Below are 16,078 nucleotides of genomic sequence, written 5' to 3'. Positions count from 1 at the left end.
GATATAATTTTTTTCTTCCACACATGTTCACAGGCCCTTTGAAATGTATTCATAGACCTGATGTAAGTTTAAGGATCTTAGATTGGGAACCTGTGATGTGAATGGTCTTTTTGAATTAAGTTCTTGATGTTTCATTGTAAATCATGTCAAGTCTTACTCTTTAAGACACGATTTAAGGGTTTTTTTTGGCAAAGATATTGGAATGGTTTGCCATTTCTTTCTCCAGCTCATTTTACAGATGAGTAACAAAGGAAAATAGGGTTACATGATTTACCCTGAGCTATGGTGTCTGAAACCATATGTGAACTCAGTTTTTCCTGACTTTAAGCTTGGTGCTCTATGCACTAGTACCCCCTACCTGGCTCTTGTGAATTATGATGACCCCCAAATTCATGACTTGTTTCTCTTCCTCTTAAACTTAAGTGGATCAGTCTTTAAATAGAAGATCTGTGCCCAGGATTACCTCCAGGACTATATTATGATAACTAAGACTTATGAATACTAGTACTACCCACACTGACTACAATAACTAAAGAAAAAAAAAAAAGAGCAAAGGAAGCCTAAAGAGTACAGGAAAAAGCAAAAAGAAAAGAAGCCAGAAGTCAGTAGTGAGCAGAAGGAGTAATATAGAGATAATGAGAAACAACATCTGTGACAGATGGGAAAAGAACAGAAGCAAGAAAAGGGGAATCATCCAGAAGAAGCAGAATGCATGAACAGAAAAAAGGGAGGGGCAGAATTTAGAAGGGGAATCAGCAAATCCCATCTTCTGACAGACTGTTTTGTGGAGAGATTATCATGTGAAGATTTGCCAAACAGTGTAGCTCTTTAACTGGTAGATGACATTTCCTACTGTTATAGGAATTTTTAATTTATTTTTATTAATTTTATTATTCAATAGTCAGGGTCATTCCTCCTGTAACTGTTGGTTAACTAAAATATATCTTGTTACTTGTTAATCTTGCTATTAACCTTACGTGACTTGACCAAAACCTGTTAAAAGAGAAGACATTTGACATTCTGGAGATAAGAAACCAAAAGGAAGACTGAAATACAGCATCTTTAAAACCTCCCAAAAATATTTTATTTGTGGAAGAATTTCTCTAATGCCAAGTTTTTGTGACATGTAAATCCCTTCCTCTCAATTATCCCATTGTGATTTCTTTAAAATATAATCTTTTGATTCTGTAAAGTGTAGGACTTTGCAAACTATGTTTAATTTGTAATCTGACTTAGTTTACCTGTAAAGTCTGTTTAACTAGGTTTGTTTTCCTAGGGGATATGAGATTATGACTCTGCTTAAGTTTATTCAACTTTTATGACATTAAAGGAAGCTTGGTATTATGAATCTTTTTATAAAGCCTACAATAAACTGTAAGATTGAAAACTGTAAAATAATTAGTCCTCTGTGTCTCTGACATAACTTTTTTTTACAAAAGCTTGTAATAAAATCCTAATCTTCTTTTGGAGTTATTTTCCTAAAAAAAAAAAACAAAAACAAAAAACAGAACCTGTCCTTATGCATAATAAAACTTGGGTTTAATCTCTAAAACTTCTGAGTTAGGACAGAACAATTTTGGCTTCCATTACCTACCACATCAACTCAAAAAGAAGATATTTCTCCTATAACACTACACAGGTACTATCTATGAACCTCAGTTTTCCCATCTTCCAAAGGGGACAATTCTTCTTGTAATAATTCATCTCATAAAGCTATTGTGATGAAAGCATTTTGTAAACCTGAAGCATTATGCTTCATATCATTACCACTCCTAAGGTAAAATAAGCCATAATATATTATTGATAGATATATATAGATAAGCATTGAAACAAAACCATATTAAAATTTCCTCAGAGAAAAATTAAAAGGGGGAAGTATAAGAGCAAAGGGAAGAGATTAAGACTTTATACAGCACTTATGATACGTGGGCGCTATGCTATGAACTTTTACAGATACTATCTCAATTGATCTTTAAAACAACTCTACGAAGTCAGGAAGACTTGAATTCAAATGTGATCTTAGACACTTAACACTTCCTAGCTGTGTGACTGTGTACAAGTCACTTAACCCCCATTGCCTCAGCAAAAACAAAACAAAACAAAAAACTCTATGATATAGGTGCAATTATTAGCAATATTATATAGTTGAGGAAACTGAGGTTAAGTGATTTGTCCAGTCTCAAACAGCTAATAAGAGTCTAAGACAAGATTTGAACTCAGATCTTAGTGACTTCTAGTCCTGGGCTCTATTGACTTCAACATCACCTGCCTCTAAAAGGCATTAGCAAGAGAACTAGTACCAGACTTCAAAGACCTAGGTTCAAATTCTACCTTGGAATCTTACTACCTGTGTGACCTTGGGCAAGTTAATATCTCAGACTTCAATTTCTTTATCTTTCTTTAAAATATAATACATATGTGTACATATACTCTCTCCACCAAGAACTGATTATTAAATATTTAGCAAAACACCAATGGGCTAAGCCCAAAGGTCAGGATCAAATATACCCATCAGTATTTTTTAAAAATTAATGTGTTAAGGATAGGGAAGGAAGACATCATTATCCAAATTAAGATGATGCAACAATAACAATTTCATAATAATAATAATAATTTCATTAGAAAACTCATTTCTAAACAGTTAATCCACTGAACAATTTTGTGATATTAACAACCAAAGGTCTCTTTTACAATTTATTAGGAAGTCACCCTGCCATTGCTTGAATTATTATTGGAGGCAGACTGTACCATATGAAAATGGTTCTCTAATTGTTAGGAAGTTTTCTTTACATGAAGTCTAAATTTTCTTTGGGATTTTCAACCATTACTACTGCTTCTTCCTTCTGAACTTAAGAAGACTATTTCAAATGTGGAGTATGAAAAAAGAACATAATACCCGAGATATTATCTGACAAGGAAAAAAATATAACAAATTATATTTGTTTCCTTGGCCACCATGTCACATTGTTGACTCATATTGAGTTTGCCATCAAATAAAACCTCTGGATCTTTTTCAGAAAAAAACAAAACAAAACAAAACAAAAAAAAAAAAAAACGTGTTCAAGTTGTGCCTCCTCCATTTTGTACTTGGGAAGCCGATTTTTTTTTTTTTTTAGCCCAAGCATCAGACTTTATATTTGTCCCTATTCAATTCAGTCCAATGTTCTAGCTGTTGAGATTTTTTTTTTATTCTGTTACCCAGTATGTTCACTATCCCTGACAACTTCTTGTCACCTACAACACACATATATAAAATTGTAAAAAACCTAAAAACCAAATAATGGATTACAATTTGACAGATAGGAAATTTAAGAAACAAAAATTTGACAGTCATTGAAAGATTATTTGTAGCTACTCTCTCCTCCCCTGGGATCCATCATACTATATTTTCATGATCTCCCACTTATCTTTCTGTTCCTTTCTGGCTCCAAAACGGCTTTGTCCTTTTCAATCAACCAGCAAGCATTTATTTAATAAGCATTTCTTATGTTTCAGATATGGAAAAGAGCTTACAGGTCTGTCTCCCACCTTCTATCCTTGATCCACTTCTCCCTTTCTATATACCTCCTCTGTTGATCTCATCTATTCTCATTGTTTAGATGTCAATGACTTTCCATACCTAATCTTTCCCTAAATCCATATTTTCCAATGTCTGATAAATATCTTAGTGACTCAGGAATTCTTAACCTGGAATCCATGGCTTAATTTCTTTTTTTTAATATTTTGATAATTGTATTTAATATGATTTCTTTTATAATCCATTGCATTTTCCTTCATATATTTAAAAATATTATTTCAAGAAGAGGTTCATAGATCTTACCAGATTGCCAAAAGAATTCATGACACAAAAAATTTGAGAACCTTAAAATATATGAATATCCTATCAGTTTTTCCAATTTAAAAAGACCAAAACTAAAGGCATCACTACCCACCTCAAACCCTTTATCATTTTTTAATGGAACCATCATTTTCTGAGACACACAAACTTGTAATCTTCTATAATGAGAATAAATTTCATTACCTTAATAAGAACTTATTTTCCATTTTCTTTTAACCTTGTGATTGAGATGTCTTGAGTGGCCCTTTGATAGAATTATTTTGAGTAAGTTGTTTTTTCTATAAGATAAACATTTGTGTAGTATGATGCCATAAACATGTATTTTTAAAAAAATGATAAACATGTAGACTCTTTGATTTAACACACTACTAATGAAAAAACATCAGCAAGGATCAACTATTTTATCAGTAACTTGGAAGCAAACTACCAAAGTATGTGATAAATAACTTTTGCAAGAAGTATAAAAGCATATATAAAAGTATAAAAATCCCTGAAACTCCAGCCATTAGTCTGTTCCTTAATCAGATTAGAGCTGATTCCTGTTTTCATCACTTTTGAGATCTTGAGACCAATGATAGAGATTTTGGAGTCTTGCCAAAAGACTACCAGAGGGAGACACATGCTCTCTGGACAGAAAGAAAACATTCATATACCACAACTTATACAGCCATTTCTTGATGGGTATAGTTCCAAATCACTGTCCAAAAAGTTTGGATCAGTTCATAATTTCACCAATAGCGCATTAGTGTCCCCTCCACCATTTATCATTTTCTTTTTCTGATTTTTTAGCAAATCTGAGAGATATGAAGTAGTACCTCAGAGTTGTTTTTGCATTTCTTTAATCAATAGTGAACTAGAATGTTTTTCATATCACTATAAATGGCTTTAATTTCTTCATCTGAAAATTGTCTGTACACATACTTTGTAGGTTGAAGTTTCTTAAAGTTACATTCATGTAACCAACTGGGGACATTGTGAAAAATTTGGTAATAATAAAAAATATATTAATGCAGTGACCAAAAATTAATTCAAAAATCAAACATGTAATGAATCTGAGGTATTTCTGGCAGCATTTGTCCCTATTTCATGGCAAAATTTCACTGCAACTTATGGCATGCACAAACACTGCCAGAAACACATCAATTCAGATTCAAATGAGATCACAAAATATTTCTTGGGCAAAAAGAGGCTTCAAGTGGAAAAAAGTTTAAGAAACTCTGGTCTAGGTTCTAATCAAAGTTGAAGTTCTATGAAGAACTTGCCAAAAGAAGAAATGGGACAGAAGGAACAGAGGGAAAAGTCTGCCTATCTTAGACTGAGATTGAGTTCTTGTCCTAATGTACTACTCAGATAAAAGTTAAAAAAAAAAAAAAAATTCATGGATTCCTTAATGCTTCTAAATATAGTAGTAACTCCTAATCCAGGAATCAAGAACCAATCCCTTTCCTTATCTCATACTATTGTCCTTCACAAGTTAAACCTTTCTCATACTTTGTCCTCTTGGTGAAGATCATCTCAATCAACTTAAATTTCTTGTAATCTTTTATTTCTACTTCATTCTTGCACTACTTATCATATTCTCCCTAGCATCAAAGAAACATTCATGTTTCTTTCCCCATGAGAATACGGTCTGTATTTTATCTTTTTTTGTTTTGCGAATGTCCAGCATTTTTTGTAATAGTATATTATTAATAAATATTTGTTTAATTGAATTAACTAGAGACAGATATGTGCAAAATATTTTCCCAAATTTCCACACAAAAAATGTTCCAACATAAGCAATAATATTCCATCTTTAACAATTTAAAGTTTATGATGTGCTTTAAAACACAATCTCATTTGATCCTCAACAATCTTATTAAGTGGATGCTATGGTTATCATTGGAGTCATTGAGGTACATCAAAACAATATACAAGATTTTTAACTTCATATGTTGACATAGTTTTCAAATTTAAAATAATATCTATTTTCTTCATTGAAGAAACTGAGGCACATTAAAGCATTATATAAGATTTTCGGCCTCATATGAAAATATAATTTTCAATTTCAAATATAATATACACTTTTCAATGTTGATTACATCTAGAATTTTATCAAAAATAAAATAATTAAAAATATAAAGGAAACTATTACCTAGAATTATATTTTCTAATCAAAAGAACTCGTATTTAGAAGGAAATAAAAAGCCATCTAACTGATCCTATATACTGTATAGATTATTTTAGTGTATATATAATGATTGTAAAGAATCTTAAAAGAATTAAAATCTTACTGTTAAAGATTTTATAGCATTTTTAAAAAATCATTCTGAAGTAAGAAACTTTCTTTTAAAAAGTATCAAAACAACTCTAAAGGTCAGTATACTATACCCTCTACATATTCATTTATATACAAGCATACCATAACTATTAATGTATATAGAGATGCCATAAAGAAAGATTGCATTCAACCATATTAACCCATCACACTAAGACAAAGAAGTAATACTTCATAATCAAGATTTCTATTTAAAATCATGTTAAGGTAACATTTTCTTCCTAAAAGTTTATCTTGAACTATTCATCTTCCCAACCATTATAGACTCAAGAGGTGTTCTTTAAAATAACAGTAGATAAGAAGAAACATGATAGTATGTTAATTAACCACATATCTTGTAAACCTGCAAATCTCATTAAAAATTTACCTTATGTTGCTTTCCTTTAATATATGATAAATAATTTAGGAAGCATTATCAAGTAGTAGATAAAACCCCGATTCAGGTCCTTCCTTTGACAAAAATACTGGTTATATCACCCAAAAAAAAAGGAAGTCACTTGACCTCTGTGCCAAAAGCAACCCATTAAGACTTAAGTTATAGGTGAATTGTTGATCTCCATCAGTAGAGGGAGTCTTCATGCCAGGAGTTTCTTCACACTGATGAAATCACACTCTGATCCTTGCCAAAAATGTAATTTGATAATCATCATTTGCTCAGAAATGTACATTGATTATTTATACTGAAGAAAACTGACTATCAAATACACAGCATTAACCTTTAACTTCATGAAGCATGATGCCTTGTTCTCCTTCAATGAATCACAAGAAAAGAATCAATATTTACTATTGATATTAAGGACCTTGACAAGATCCTTCAAATTGCATTAGTACTTCATGATTTTAACACAAAAAAGATCATTGGGAGAGGCAGCAAAATAATAGGTGGCAAAAGTCTTGTGGGAGGGCCCAGAAGTCTCAGATTTGTATATTATAATTACTTTGAGAAGAGAATCAGAAGGCATCAACTATGGCAACAACTAAAGGACATCAAAAAAAAAAAAAAAAAAAAAAAGGACATCAACTATATCTGAACAGACAGGAAAAGACTCCAGATGTAGCAGCTATTTTAGTCTGTGTACAGTTTGATCATCAACTGATCTGCATGTAAGCAACAGAAGCTTCAACCCACTTAAACAAGCATTGAACTCTCTGACAAATCAAAAATGGACAAAATAATAACATTGGCTCCTACTATTACTGTTTCTTAGAGGAGATCAAATCTCTCTTCTCTTAGTATCTGTGAGATTTTGAATAAGTTATTTAACTTTTCTGGGCCAGTTTCTTCATCTGTGGTTTAACCACACATAATATCCAACTCTCTAGCTTCGTAGCTATAATCCTATGATATTTAAAGAGGAGTAGATATAGAAATAGCCTTACAACTATAAAAAGTTGAGTTCAAGTCTTGCCCATGATAGATAATGGTTGTTTTCAAATACTGTGCAAGCCACTTAATTTCTTTTTCTGTAAGTTAATTTATTTTTAATACACATTGCTTTATGAATCATGTTGGAAGAGAAAAATCAGAGTAAAAGGGGAAAAATCATGGGGGAGAAAAAAAAAACAGAAAAAAGAAGTGAACGTAGCATATGTTGATTTACATTTAGTCTTCTTCTTTTTTCTGGATGCAGATAATCCACTTAATTTCTAAAACTTCTAGACATATCTAAGACTATAAATTGCAGAGAAGGTGTTGCTCACCTATATTCATTTCAACTCTTATCTATTAAATACTGATTATGTTCTGAAGCTAGGTAGTATAGTGTATAGAATGTTGAACCTGAAAATAGAAAGACCTTAATTTAAATTCAACTTTAAAACCTTATTGGCAGTGTAACCTGGAGAAATTACTTAATTGTGTTTACCTCAGTTTCCGCATCTGTCTGGAGAAGGATATAGCAAACCATTCTAGTATCTTTGCCAAGAAAATCCCAAATGGGATTACAACAATCAGACACGACTGAACAACATGTTCTAGGCACTGGTTGGCACAGAGGAACTTTAAAATATCAATAAGAAATTGTCCCTGAAACTTACAAACCAGTTAAGGTGGCACAACTCATACACAAAAAAAACTACAGTAAAAATAGTACAAGATAAAGGTACAAAGCTACACATAAAGCAGCATCACTGCCTACAATGGAAGTCAGGAAAGGAAGCCTTCATAGTGATAGTTATAGTTGAGTTATCTTGAATAAAGATAGGAATTTTAAAAACAGAAATAAGTATTAGGGATGGAGAGAATCTTGAAAATGGGAAGCTATGTTCAGGGCCATATAGAAGAAACTATAAAGGAGGATGGCACTAGACTATAGAATCCTTGAATGCCCCATTAAAGACATTTTCAACAATGGTAATGATATTATTATGAAATTTACATAAAGTACCCTCTGTTCCCTAAAGGCATCACAATTTAATGCAAGGTTAATTGCATTTTACCATTTGTTCTGCCATTAATACAAATACAGTAATTAAAAAAAAAAAACTAAAGCAGGTTAAAGCTAAAGAAAAACATTCTGATTTTAAAGGTACCTAAATTTCTTCAGAACTGACTAAGCCTATATTTCCTATGTTATTCCCCCTTATTTACCTGCTTATTTACTATGCTCCAAAATCTCTTATGATTCATCCATACTTACTATGACACTGGAAACTACTATTTCTAATTATATATGGTTGTGTTTACATTCAAAAGATCTTATTTTTTCTTGATTTTATTTTGTTGTTGTTTCAGTTACTAATATATAAAAAAACTACTTGACAAAATAGGTACAGACTATATAGCTTTCCAGGTTTTGAGAAATTTCCTGCACTGAAATAAATTATATAAAAAATCTGGGGGAAAACCCCAGTGAAAATAACTAATCCAAAACAACAATGTGAATTTTTATTAACCCAAATATATCTTTTTTCAAATTTCCTTTGAAATCTCAGGCAACAAAGTGGGATTATTTTTTAAATACTTATAGCTTAAGATAAGATTGGTACTCATCACTGAGTACCAATTGATATGTACTCCTTAATTTCATTCCAATATATAAAGACTTTTAAATTCCTTTTAAATAATCATTAAAACTGCCTTAGTATAAGACAAGCAATTGACTTATCCTCTTTCATAAACTTTATTCTTTTTTTATGAAAAGCATTTTAATAAGCTATTTTTAAAAAATAATAAATCCCTAATTATGCTCAAACATTTTAACCTTTGGATAGTATCCTAAATAGAAAACATTCTTCATGGAATAATCCAATCTTAAATCACTGGGCTTTCATATTCTAAGGAAATATACCTTAGTTACCATCTATAAAAGAGTATGCATAAAAATTAACATTTAATATGCAACATAAGTTGAAAACTTGATCATTCCCAACATAGTTGGGAAGGGGAAAAATGCATCTGGTATGACAATATGGCCTTGACATGTGAAATTAATTCAATAGAGGAAAAGATATTTCATTTTTTTAAAGCGGGGAATTTTAAATTATAAATATGCCTTACCAACTTGGAACTAAATATGGTAAAGACAATGTCTACATGTTTAAAAAGTTACTTTTGGCTAAGCAAACTCCTGAAATGCAGATACCAAGAAAGACATTCATGGATGCTAGCCACTTCATTCTATTTTATTTGTACATGGATCTCTCCCAAATATCTTTCCCTAGCAATCCAAAACTGATTTTTTTTCACAAATATCTTCATCCAGAATCATAAGAACAGTATGTGTTGGAGTAGAGAGATTGTTAATGTCTAATCCAAACTAAGAATAAGAGAAGGAAAAAAATTGCAATATTTTTGTACACATTTTCTGTCTCTGAAAAAATTATTTCTTGGCTATTATGATTACCTTCACAAAATAGTTTTCACTTTTCCTAATTTTTATGTTTCTAATTTACAATTAATAATAACAATAATACATGTGTCTCTTTCTATATATGCACACACATATATACTCTACTTTGCAAACCTTAAAGAACTTAACACATATTATCACATTATGATTTCTAAATAAAATGTAAATATATGAGATCTGCCTTCTCCAAGATTAATTGAATGGGGAAGAAATTGGGGAAGCTTCCAGGACATTTGGATTCTCCCCATAACCCTAATTTCTCTGCCATTTCCCAACTATGGCTTATTTAAAGTGACAAGTTAGTAGGGATGAGTGACCATTGCAATTCCAAATACTTAGATGAAACACGAAGGAGTTCACCATGTCTATACTTGGGGTTGGGAAAAGGGAGTATATGATGGTCAGATTTTGTGTAGTACTTTTTTTGTACAAGTCATAAGCATTCATCTCATTTTTAAAAAGTCATTAAGTATTCATGTCATGTTTTTAAAACTTGTAAAAGATGGAGGGCAAATCCAGTATCAGTGTGGCCTATGAAAGCACCTAAAGTGACAAGTTAGTAGGGATGCAACTCCAAATACCTAAAGGAAACAAGATGGAATTCAACCATGTCTATTTGGGGCTGGAAAAATGGAGTAGATGATGGTCAGGTTTTGTGTAGTACTTTTTTTGTACAAGTCGCAAGCATTCATCTCATTTTAAAAAAATCATTAAGTATTCATGTCATGTTTTAAAAATTTGTAAATGATGGAGGGCAAATCCAGTTTCAGAGTGGCTTCTGTGGCACCTTTGTTAAATGGAACATAGAACAAAGGTGAACATACTAGTGTTTAGACTACTAAGGACAGGATCTTTCTATCTCTAGTAAGTGATTCTGATCAGTTTCTTCCACTCCTGGGCATTATGGATGGAAGACATTAAGGAAGAATGGAAAAAGAACCTATTATTAATATTTTGTAGTTTGTGGGGGGGTTTTGCAGTAAATATTTTGGGGGATTGCTTTTAAATATGGAAAATGGGATTAACAAAGGTCAGAGAGGTCAGAGAGGAAAGGTGGTTAGGAAATAAAATAGTAAAATGCAGAAACATACTTTAAAAATTATAAACATCTTTGCAAAATAAGCTGGATCCCATGGGTCAACAAGCTTCTTCCTGAGTGCATTTTATAGTAGACCACTTATATTAATTTTGAAGGTTCTTTCTCAGGTAAGAGCAAAACTTTCTATTTCTAATTAGCTAGTAGCTCTTCTCCATGAAGAATTCTATTGAAGAGAATAGTCAATTGTTCTACTGAATATTCTTTTGAATATATTCAAAAGTTCTATTGAATAATTGGATATATATTCATTTTAAAATAGTTATTAATGAAAATGAAGATCAATATCAGGGTTTTTTTCACTTTTCTTAAAGATAGTAATTTGTTTTTAAAAGTTTATGTTGATATGAAATCAATAATCTGGCTTAGCAGTTAATAACCAAAATAATATATCTACAAAGAAAACAAACATCTAGTTTTTGATCTGATATTATAACTTTAAGAAAAACTCAGAGAGATAGAAATAAAATTTTCTACAAAAGAAAACAAAAGTCCATTAGGACAGCTTGAGTAAAATTCTTCTTTTCAAATTTATGATTGCCCTCAAGAATGTGAATTTATAATAATATTTGATATTGAATTACTGATTTAACTTAGTTTTAAAAGTATTGAAAGCTATTTTGAACCAAAGACACTTTCTAATTTCCAGCATGAGGGAGTTTGAAAAGTTTTAATGATGACCTATGGTTTAAAAATTTCAAATATCCATGGATCAGTCTTAACATTAAAGCACATTTAATTATTTTCCACATTTTTACACAAAAATAAGTACATTTTTAAAATGGAGTTATACTCCTCTAATTTGACGTCTAGAAATTCATTAGTTATATTATTCCAATGTTTATATCCAGTACTGCCCTGCCAAAATTCTGAAAGTTAGGATTTTTCCCCTGCCCTGTCCTCAAAATCCCTCTAAAAATTAGCATTATTACAAATGTTATTATATATGTGGACATACATATATATATATATATATATATATATATGTTTCTTGTGTGTTTTTTTATAATTATGACTAAAAAGCACCCAACAGTTTGAAATGAATGGTTCACAAATTCTATCCCATATCTTTCATCCAAAATGGGGAATTCAGAAAATAATACTTAAAGGTACTTTCCAATAGTATTCAAAGGAGGGGAAAAAACTCCACATAAAACTTGCAGCCTTTTGTTTACTGAAAATTTAAGAGTTTGCTCAACAATAGGATTTATTTGCACTCAACCAAAACCAACAAGTCACCTAATGAAGGAGGAAAAAAAAACTTTTCAATCTAAAAATTTCCTCATCTGTCTTACTTAGCAAAACAATCCAACTCAGTCTAATGATTGTTTTGATTTATATCATCATTAACTTTTCAGCAACTATAAAGCTCAAATAAGTTAAATTGCTAAAAGTATCTAAACCATTAAAAAAAACCATTCAAATATTTAACCTTTTCTCACATTAAGAACCCTCTAAGAAATGCTGGAAAGGAAAAAACACTCCCACTTCTAGGGGTTTAGAAAAAGCGAGAGGATTGCTTGCCAAAATCATTCCCAAAAGCAGAAGTGCCTTAAGTGTCAAAAAGTAAAATAAAATAAAAATGTCCTCTTTATGTCCGGCCAACAGTCAGAAAAATGTATTCGGTTCGTTTTTCAAAGGGATATTCTTAAAAAGATAAATTGAGATAAAAACAACGTGCATGTTATTGTATAAACTTGGAAAAAGTATCCTCAAGATAACCGACTCTCTAAGGATCCACCTGTTAGGTAACAGTTTCGTTATTGTTGTTTTTGTGATTTTTTTGTTTTATTTTCTAGTGAAAGAGAAGAAGAGTAAATGGGCAAGAAACAAAGTTGCAAGTCGTTTGACAGCATCTGAACCACATTTATAACAATCTCTAACACCCCGATTTTAGCCCCTTTTTCTTGGTAGTGGCTTCAAACGAAAACTTAGCGCCTCTAGGAAAACCTAAGAACGCACCCCACCGGCATTTTAATACCTATTTCCAAGAGTAACATTTCCTTTTTCTAAAGCCTCACTTTTGCCAGTCAAAGATTGATTTCGGGTGGCAAGTGTCATCCGTGCAATAAAGGCAATACAGGACCGACCTTCTACATCGTGTCGGAAAAGATCCCCAGAAAACGGACGGAGAGGGCATCAGTTTGCTCCTTGTTTCTATCACTTGTTGGACTTTTATCAGGGCAGCAGTAACTTTTCTATCTGCCCCTCACAAGAAACTCATCAATTTTAACTCCGGTTCCCTGAGAAGGAAGAGAAACTTCTCACTCCTTCAATTTCAGAAGAATACTGATACCCTACCCCACCCAGACGTGAACGTCCCCGACTCACCTGGTCGTTGCCTGGTTTCTCGCCTTTCTCCGGGGTCGCAGTTTCGGATGGGGCTGGTTCCTGCTCTGGGGCTGCGGGCTGAGGAGGAGGAGGCAGCGGCGGTGGCGGCGGTTCCAGAAGTTGCTCCAGACAGGCAGTCCCAGGCAAAGAGGAGCTTTTCTGGTGGGACAGGTGGGCTCCGGGGCCCCGCCGCTGGGAGCCCTCATCGCCTGCTCGCTCGCCCCGAGGGGGCGGCTGAGGTGAGGAGGAGAGTGAGGAGGCAGAGGAGGAGGGCGCTGAGTCCGGGGAGCGGCCACCAGGCGGCGTCGCTCCGGCCGCGGCCGCGGCCGCGGACCCCTTCCCAGCCGGGAGCAAATGCTCCCGGATTCGGCGGCGCAGGGCGGAACCTTGCTCAGCGCCGCCGCCACCGCTGCCCGGTTCCAGGGGCTCGGCTGAGGAGCAGCAGAGATTGGGCTGGGAGGAGGAAAAGACTCTGTCCAGCACCTGCTTCCTTTTTTTGAAGCCGCTCCACCTGCTGCCTCCCAGCCCGTCGCGCTTGCCCCCGGGCGGAGGCGGGGAGGGCGAGGGGGTCCCCGCAGTGCGGTTCTCCGGCCCGGGGCCGGGCCCCGCTCGCCCGCCCCCGCCGCCCTTGCTCTTGCTGCCCCCCAGCTGCAAGTTCTTCCAGAGCCGGGCCTGGAAGGAGGAGGAGGCGGAGGAAGCGGGCGGGGGCTCGGGCTCAGCCGCCGCCCGGGGCTCCATTCTCCTCCCCTTCTCCCTTCCCTCCCCTCCTCCTTTTCCTCCTCCGCCGCCGGCTCCGTCTGCACCTCCCCCTAGAGCCCCTCGGCGGCGGCGGTGGGGGCCGCAGCAACAACAGCAGCAGCCGCAGAGCCCGGCAACCCCCAGACGCTTCAGCACAGCCGCCGAGGAGGGCTCGGGGCTGGCTGCGCTGATGCTCCTGCTCCTGGACTTCGCTCCCGGCTCCCCCTCCTCCTCAGGCTGATCGGAGCTGCGGCGAGACCCAAGCCCTGGGCAACTCAAAGTTTCTGGTCCCCCTTTCGGACGTGTCCAGAAGTCTTTGACACCCAGGCCCAGTCGCTCCCTGTCCTCCTTCCCTTTCTCGTAACTGGCTCGCCACTGGGACAGCAAAGCAGACCTTGACCGGCTAGTCTTGACGCTCTTGGGACCGCGCCGTCGGCGTTCTGGCGTCCGGAGCAGGCGCAACCGGGGGCTACTGGGGTAGCAGGTGCGGGCGGCGGCAGGTGTTACCTCCAAACCCGGTAGGCGCACAGCTAGCTCTTCAGGGAGCCAAAGTTAGGAGATGCTGCGAGCCACCACCGGCTCCCTTGCAGCACTCTGGGACATCGTTCTCCTAGTGGGCGGTCAGAAGCCAGGATGTCACCTTGCAAAGGGTTGTAGTAAAATACCTTCCTTGCTTGGGGCTCCAGCGGCCGTGGTCCACGCAGTTCTTTTAGGACGGGCAACTGGTTAAATGACGGTCCTCAAGATCACAGGAAAAGCAGGAAGGAAGAAGAAGGATGCCGCTTCTAAGTGCTCCGGTGTGTTAATCCTCAGTAATTAGCCAGCTTGGCTGTGATTCGGAAAAGGAAGCGGCTGCCTCTCTGGGATGCCCACTCCGAGCCAAAGGCCAGAAGTTTGTTTCTGTTGCGTCTGGACTTGATTCTCACCCCGCCCAATATGTGTATTTGCATATGGACGGACTACAAGTTGTAGAATCTTGGCTCTTAGGTCTGTGCTGCCCAGCATTTTTTAGCTTTAGTCCTGAAAATTCTAAGGAAGTTCACAGCCTCTTTGGGAAGATGACATAAGAACCAGAGAAGCTGATTGGAATTTAGACACTTAGAGTCCTGAAACATATGTACATGCCATGTGTGTGATTAGGCATGGTATTCTATTTGTAAACTTAAAGATTCTGCATCTGAAGAGTAAACTGCTTTACATTATTTCCACCCTGAGGATCGTATTGAATTTCTCTTGGATTTGTTTAAGTGGGTACATTTGATTTGTTTCATTGTAAGAAAGGTGGGAAAGGCTTTGGTGAATGCTCCTTCTTAAAGCCTACTTATCCAGAGCCATCTTTAGTCTTTCTGTTCTACATCCTGGACCCAGATGGCTTTGGAGGAGAAAGTAAGACTAGAGACCTTGCACGACCCTCTCTCACTTAAATCCAATTCATTTGCATATCATGTCATCACTTCCCTAATGTCCTATCCTCTTAGTGAATGAAGGACTTCAATATATCTGGAACCTTCTTGCTTTGCTGGGAGTCATTCCCTCGTGGCTGTTATTAGACTGTTACTATTCCCTTTATCCATCTCCAGCCCTAATTTATTTCCAGGATGCCAAAAAGGGGGGAGGATGGCCCACTTTCTAAGACACTTTACTGCCATAATAGAGATTTACATGTATTTAAATGTTACATGCCTCCAGTGAAGATGAAACAGGTTGTTGATGAAAACTTCTTGCTGCTTCCTCCCCCTGTCGAAAAACAAAACAGACAAAAAGGGGGCCGCTAAATGGAACAGTGGATAGAGTACCAGCCCTGAAGTCAGGAGGACCTGAGTTCAAGTTTGGCCTCAGATACTTAATACTTCCTAGCTGTATGACCCTGGTCAAGTCACTTAACCCCATTGCCTCAGCAAAAAACA

The 16,078-nt window shown here is 35.8% G+C and overlaps 1 protein-coding gene across 8 annotated transcripts in view; it reads right to left on the bottom strand.

The window, feature by feature from the left end:
- MCTP1 (multiple C2 and transmembrane domain containing 1) overlaps positions 1 to 15,562 on the bottom strand; it is a 722,542-nt gene extending 706,980 nt beyond the window's left edge. For 4 of the 8 annotated variants that reach the window (XM_074282067.1, XM_074282068.1, XM_074282071.1 and 1 more), the window contains exon 1: positions 13,434 to 15,561. In XM_074282067.1, coding sequence (XP_074138168.1) covers positions 13,434 to 14,171 — 738 coding nt within the window. In that variant the 5' untranslated portion in view covers positions 14,172 to 15,561. Of the gene's footprint in view, positions 1 to 13,433 lie in introns of all 8 variants that reach the window. The other 4 variants (XM_074282070.1, XM_074282074.1, XM_074282073.1 and 1 more) reach the window with 2 other exon arrangements.
- Between the last annotated feature and the right edge of the window lie 516 nt (positions 15,563 to 16,078).

Source organism: Sminthopsis crassicaudata, chromosome 1 (genome assembly GCF_048593235.1).
Source record: "Sminthopsis crassicaudata isolate SCR6 chromosome 1, ASM4859323v1, whole genome shotgun sequence".
Classification (NCBI taxonomy): Eukaryota; Metazoa; Chordata; class Mammalia; order Dasyuromorphia; family Dasyuridae; genus Sminthopsis; species Sminthopsis crassicaudata.
This window is presented reverse-complemented; position numbering and strand designations above follow the sequence as displayed.